The sequence below is a fragment of the Nelumbo nucifera genome, chromosome 7 (assembly GCF_055504915.1).
Source record: "Nelumbo nucifera cultivar China Antique chromosome 7, China Antique-T2T, whole genome shotgun sequence".
NCBI classification, from domain to species: domain Eukaryota; kingdom Viridiplantae; phylum Streptophyta; class Magnoliopsida; order Proteales; family Nelumbonaceae; genus Nelumbo; species Nelumbo nucifera.
In genome coordinates this window covers 11,819,967-11,826,954 of record NC_142655.1, presented here as the reverse complement: position 1 = coordinate 11,826,954, position 6,988 = coordinate 11,819,967, and the positions used below count along the sequence as shown (strand labels likewise).

At 40.6% G+C, this 6,988-nt stretch overlaps 1 protein-coding gene across 4 annotated transcripts in view; it reads right to left on the bottom strand.

The window, feature by feature from the left end:
* Positions 1-495: 495 nt before the first annotated feature.
* Positions 496-6,988, bottom strand: part of LOC104608838 (Early-responsive to dehydration stress protein (ERD4)) — a 66,438-nt gene continuing 59,945 nt past the window's right edge. For all 4 annotated transcript variants that reach the window (XM_088891408.1, XM_088891405.1, XM_088891407.1 and 1 more), the window contains one exon: positions 496-841. In XM_088891408.1, the coding sequence (XP_088747534.1) occupies positions 686-841 (156 nt within the window). In that variant the 3' untranslated portion in view covers positions 496-685. The remainder of the gene's footprint in view (positions 842-6,988) is intronic.

Sequence of the window (6,988 nt, the reverse complement as noted above, 5' to 3'; positions counted from 1 at the left end):
CACAGAGCCAAGGTGCAAAGTGCAAACTGTTTGGTTGCCCTTTGTACACAGTTCGGCACCTCGCCCTCATGGGAGACTAAAGATGATGTGGATATTCAATTTAAGGGCCTGAACCATGGGAAGAGTGATTCAGAGTGGACAAGCTTACTGTTGGGAAGATCCAGTAAACATCCATACATACAGAATGTAGCTGGTTTATCCTTTATGAATTTCATTGGCAGTTCAATCTCTTCCCTGAGCAAAGTCTACAAATGCCTAATATTGGGCTGGTCCGATCTAGTTTTCAGCGAATTCAACATATAAAAAAGACCTAACCAACCTGCTTCATCAGACGAAAAGAAGTATGCATGTGCTTCAGTCAGCTAATGACAAACACCACAAAGGAGGGAGGGGGGTGTCAGCAGTCAGCTTAGGAACTGTGCTTCTATTTTGAGGACAAAATTACCTATTGACGGAGTACGTGGAAAAACCCCAGCTACTAAATTCCCAAAAGAATGGAAGTAAAGCTAGTTCTTTCTTTCTTTCTTTTTTCTTTTATGGTAATCCATATTATAAGCCAGTAAGGCACAATAGCAGAACTTGACATCATTATTCCAATATAGAGAAACACAACTTTAAAAAGAATTCTTAATACAATCATGTGAGGATGAAGTAAAATTCAAGAAAGGAATGTAAAGTGGTAAAATCATGTCGACGAAACCAAAGGCTGTGTGGTGCTTGATTCTGAAGAAGTGATATCCGCAGGCTGCATACAAGGTGGGCGGTATGCAAGGATTGCATGCTCAGAGTTGACTTCCAATGTACCAACTTTTTCATCACGATCATCATTTTCCACCGCATTCTGAACAGAAGAAATACATTACTGGAACACATGAAAAGTTCATTCAACAAATTCTAAGAAGCTCTACTATTACTATAATCACCATTAGATAAGCAAGTCAACATGCAATGACAACTAGCACACCACCCAGAGTAGCCAAAAGTTAAATGCATATTTTTACAATAATTTGATTTTGTACTATTTATGAGTTCTTTATAAAATCTAATATGATTTGGTAACAATTGTCGCTAAAATTAAGAAAAATACTGATTTTAAGTATACAGAACAGGGGCCAATATACTGACGTAAAATACTCAATGTGATACCAACTAGAAGCTTCTAGCAGGAAATCAAGTACCACCACACTCACAGAGCAGGGGCCAATATACTGACATAAAATCACCATATAAAAGCTTCTAGCAGGAGATCAAGTACCATCACACTCACAGAGAAGCAAATCGGGCGGAGGTTGTATTAATAATAGGAATGAACTATATACTGTACATTATTTGTAGTGGCCTAAAAGATTCCAAGGGGAAATAAGCACCAATTGCTTTCAACTATGCACAAAGGGCACTAAGCATTGACAATAACTATTATTTTTCAGTAGTAAATGATTAGAACTTCTATCTCAATTTAATTGAACATATTTCCTCCATCCAGCCCCAAAATGCCCTAAGAAAAGCCTCCACATTTTCTGGAAATGAAGAAAGGGTGAGAACAATGTAGAGATTCTCCATCATCCTTATAAAGGATTACTATATGCTATAAATCGTTTCTTGATGAGGAATGCAACAAAGTATCTAGATTAACACAATTCAGTAAAATGGCATTGCTAACTGTTTAAAATAGACAACTCTCATTGCAGTCAAGAAGAGATGCAGTAATCCACCCTTCCGGACATCTCTTTACTTCAGCATCGCATCCACATAAAATGAAACAGGTTTCTGTATACTCAACTCTTTACATAAAACCATAAATTCAGAATAATAATCATGGAGACTTTTCCCACCCTGTTGAATGCTAAAAAAAGAATTCAAACGTTGATAAATTCAAGTTACATTATTGGACCAAGATTACCTTTTCTTCACTTGTTTTCAAATTTCTCTAGTCGTATTGATAAAAATGAGACTGCTGCTAATCCCAGGCTCCAATTAATTCTATAACTAAGTCTTAATTTTGAATCATTTTGGAGCAATTTAGAATAATTACAGGTGCCAGATTATGGTTTCTTATTCTCAAAGAAACGGTTCAACCTAAAAGCAAAGCTGTTAGGTGGGATATGGACCTGAAGATCAGGGCTTGAACCAGCCCATGCCAACCCCAGCTACAGCCAGTGGTCCAGCCAAACCTACCTCCAAGCATTCGTTACATCCATACAAGCAGACTTATTCTAGAAGATCACATCAGCAAATAGTTACAACTAATGTCAGAATGAACTGAGCTGTTATTTGAGCCGATAACTACATGTAAATAAGCCTGGAGAGAATAATATAAATATCAGATCCTTAGCAAGTATCTTCTTCTTCTTATGTTCTTTTCTCTTCTGTAAGGAGGTAGAGTCTCCCTCGAAGAAGTCTCCCCAGATAGGCAGTTCCGTTCCTGAATAGGTTTTTATTCTCTAACACATCCCCTTGCACAAAAGCCCAACAAGGAACCATTAAACCTAAAAGCTTAAGCTGTCCCTAAATAAGTTTTTATTCTCTAACAAGCCGCCTCATATGAAATCCCATCGGGATTGAAGCATGGACAAGCACAGGGCCACCATACCTTGTGCTGAAACTTAATTAATTATAATGGAGGTGACAAGAATTTAACACTAGACCACTTGGAGAAACAGGCTTTGATACCTTAGCAGGGAACTGTTCAACAAAAAGCTTAAGCTGTTAGGTAAGGTCCCTAAATAGGTTTTTATTCTCTGACATGCCCCCTCATGTGAAAGGCCATTTATCTCGAAGCATGGACAAACACAGGTTCACCCATATATATATATATATATATACACAACAAAAGAATAATTACAACAAGGAAGACAAACACTCTTATCTTCCTAATATAACTTAAGCCCTCAAGAAAAGAGAAGAAAAGGAAAAGAATGAACAGTTAAATTACAACTTGGCCCAAAACATTGATTCCCTTTCTACCCCTTGTTTAGTTAATCCATCAGCTACAGAACTATCTTTTAACCCAACTCATCTTGACTTCCATCTCCTGCACCAGCCACTTGAATTTCCTCCTCTCATTGCTATAGTTCCATAAATCACTGTTGTCTTTATTCAGCCACCCTATCACCACCTCCGAGTCCCCTTCAATTATGAGTTCTCTGATATTCATCTCCTTAGGTTTTTGGACTCCTTCCATAACTGCCAAGATCTCAGCTCTAAGGGAGTCACCCACTCCAATTGGGCCTGAGAACAGGGCAGAAATGATCCCCATTCTCATCCCTAAAAACACCCCCGATCCCTGATTGTCCAGGATTCCCCCTACTACTCCCATCAAAGTTTAATTTTAAGAAACCAGCAGGTGGGGGGGGGGGTCCAAGACAACCTCATTACTGATTTGGTTTGTGCGCAGTTTGCAATCTCACCCCACTTCCTCAACATGTCATCTAACATGTCATCCACTGTGTAGTCTGTGAATAGCTCTAAAGATTTCAGCCACTGTACATTCCTTATATGGATCACAGCCCTCAATTCTTCAACCCCTCTCTCAACTTCTAAGAAGATCCCGGAATTTCTTTCTTCCCATAATGACCAACATACTACACCCCTCAGTCCTCTCCACATAGTCCTTCCCCTTTTCATGCGCCACCTGAAAAAAGAAGGGGAGAAGAGACTCTACATGTTTGATGGAGGGTTCCACCTACGCCCAAAGAGAGAAAAAACCCATTCCCAAATTGACTTTGCAAATTGGCAAGACACCAATAAGTGAAAACCAGTCTCCCCATCCGCTTTGCAAAGAACACACCAATGAGGTGACAAGCAAGTATTGGGTCTCTTCTTTTGGAACAAATCACCAGTGTTGAATCTTTCCAGATAGGCTTCCCAACAAAAACTACCAACCCTAGGAGGAACTGGTCTACACCAAACCTCATTAACCGGGAAAGGGGAGGTTGCAGGACTGGTGGACTGGCATAAGACTTTGAAGAAGGAAGCACAAGAAAAAGAGCCCGTGGGGGTAGGGGTCCAAAGTCTAGAGTCCACCTTAGAGGGGTCTAAGAAAACATTATCAAGAAGTTCAAGGAGGTTCAAAATACTGTCGAGGTCTGAGTCCCTCACAGCCCTCCTCAAACCGAGGTTCCACTCGAACCCAAAACTGGAAGAGGAAGGGGTGATGAAAGAAGAAACTGGCTCATTTTTAAAATCTAAGAGAGCATACAAAGAGGGAAACTGGTCCTTAAGATGAACATTCCCCACCTAAGTTTGTTCCCAGAATTTTATGGAATTACCTGAATTCAAATCATACCTGACAAGAGGGGAGAAAACTGGTAGCAAATCATGAATGGCTTTCCAAGGTGAGGTGCTTGTGGTCCTAGTTCTGATTCCAGCATCCCATCCATTTTGCTCCATCCCATGTATGCTTGCCACTATTCTAGCCCATAGCTTCTCTGCTCCAAAGGAAACCTCCATAACCACTTCCCCAAAAGGGCCATATTCCTTTTCTTGATGTTCCCAAGCCCCAAACCACCATAGATCTTACTCCTTGTCACCACCTTCCAGCTAACTATATGGTCCCTCTTCTCCTCTCCCGGCTCCCAAAGGAAATCTCTCATCAACCTCTCTAACTTACTAGAAACCTTCACTAGAATTTTGAACACTGATTGGAAATAAATGGGTAAGTTTGCTAACGTGGCCTTAATCAGTGTAGTCCTTCCACCAAGAGAGAGGTAATTTTTTTTCCAAGAGACAAGTCTTTTTTCAAATCTTTCCACCACTGGGTTCCAGAAGCTCTCTCTCTCTTAGGATTATCACCTAAGGGAAACCCTAGATAACTTAATGGCCATCTTTAAACTTCACACCGGAGCACTTCTGCACTCTCCCTAATCTCTCCCTCCTCCATATTCACACCCACTACACAACTTTTCCCAAAGTTCACCTTCAGATTTGACATTTGCTCAATGAGTTGAATCACCAGTTTCAAGTTCCTGATGAAACTCACATTACCTCCTTCACAAAACAAGATCGTATCATCAGTAAACTGTAAGTGAGTGAGTGGGATGTCCTCCTTTCCAACCCTCCAACCTCTAATGAGGCCCCTAGAGTCTGCTCTGTGAATCAGTTTCCCCAGAACATCAGCAACTAGTAAGAACAAGAAAGGAGATAGGGGGTCTCCCTGTCTTATACCCCTAATGGCTGAAAAGAAACCTACCACTGTCCCATTCACTAGCACTGAGTAATGACAATTCCGAACACAACCCATGATCCATTTGCACCATCTAGCCCCAAACCCAAATTTGGTCATAACTTTCCTCAAAAATTCCCAATCCACCAAGTCATAAGCCTTCTCTAGATCCAACTTACAAACCACTCCCTTCTTTTTATCCTTTTTGAAATTCTCCACTCTCATTAGCAATGAGGATTTGATCAGTAATCTATCTTCCACTCACAAAGGCACCTTGATTTTGTTCAATGATGTCCAACAGTACCTCCTTCAATCTCAAAACCTTTGCAATAATCTTGTACAGGCTATTTACCAAACGGATTGGTCTAAAGTCCCTTGGGTGTGAAGCTTCTTTCTTTTTGGGAATCATAGCTATAAAAGTGTTCACACCCGGATTAACAATTCCTCTCCTATGAAACTCCTCAAAAACCAATAGAAAGTCATCTTTCAAAATATCCCAGTAGTCCTGATAAAAAGCCATTGTGAACCCATCTGGCCCTGGAGCTTTTGTTCTATCCATAGAAAACACAACCTCCTTAATCCCTTCCAAGCCAAACATTCTTTCCAATCTTCTCCTGTTATCCCCCCCTACATCTGGCCAATCCAATCCTTCTACCCACACCCCTCCACTTACAGGCCTTCTTAGAATGGATTTAAAATGTTCTACACATGCCCCGACTATCTCCTCTTGTTGAGTTAACTCAACTCCATCCACAACCAATTTGGAATTGAATTTTCTCCTTCTCCTTCCATTTGCCAAAGAATGAAAGTACCTGGTATTTCTATCTCCCTCTTGCAACCATTTACACTGAGATTTTTGCCTCCAGCTTATTTCCTCCTTATGTAGGCAATCCTCTAACTATCTTCTCAAACCTCTTCTAAGTTCATTGTCTTCCTCTCCAAATTCTCCCCTTTCTTCTTTAGAGTCAAGGCTTTCAAGTTGGTCCACCAGAGCTCTCTTTCTTTCTTTTAACCTCCCAAACTCCAAGAGATTCCACTCCTTGATCTTTTCTTTCAAGAATTGTAGTTTCTTACGGAATCTCATACTCTCCCATTCCACCATTGGGTTACACTCATTACACCACTCCCTTACTCTATTGGTATACCCAGGATGGAGTAACCACATATTTTCAAATCTAAAAGGGGCAGGTCCTCCACTCCTCTCTTCCTTGCATATCACTATGGGCCAATGATCCGAGGTCACTCTAGGTAGAGCTCTAGATGCCAAGTTCCCCCAATGTTCTTCCCAGTCCAAAGAGAACAGGAACCTATCCAGCTTAGGGCATATAGGCCTAGATTGGAGATTTGACCAAGTAAAAGTCTTCTGGGCTAGAGGTATCTCCTTGAGCTCAAAGGCATCCACAAACCTGTTAAACTTCCTCATGCTAGTTGGTCAAATAGGCTCTGATACCTTAGCAAGGAACCCATTCAACTTAAAAGCATAAGCTGTTAGGTGCGGTCCCTGAATAGGGTTTTTATGCACTTATCAGTTACGTATTTTGATTTCCCTTTTGCAATCAAAATACCTCAACTGATTCTGCCCAAACAACATAACTACTCTCATTATGTTTAATCGATGTCATCTGAATAAGGAGAAAATCAGATGGTAAAATCATAGCTTCCTTGGTTTCCATCATATGTCACAAGAAATATGTTCAGAAGTTCACAACCCACTTCTGATCACTTTCTTGGAACAAAGAAATCAACAGCCACAATTATAAAGTCACTACACATACATCACCTCTCAAGTAGGGGTGCAAGTCCGGCTGGGTTAGGTCTGGTTTTGGT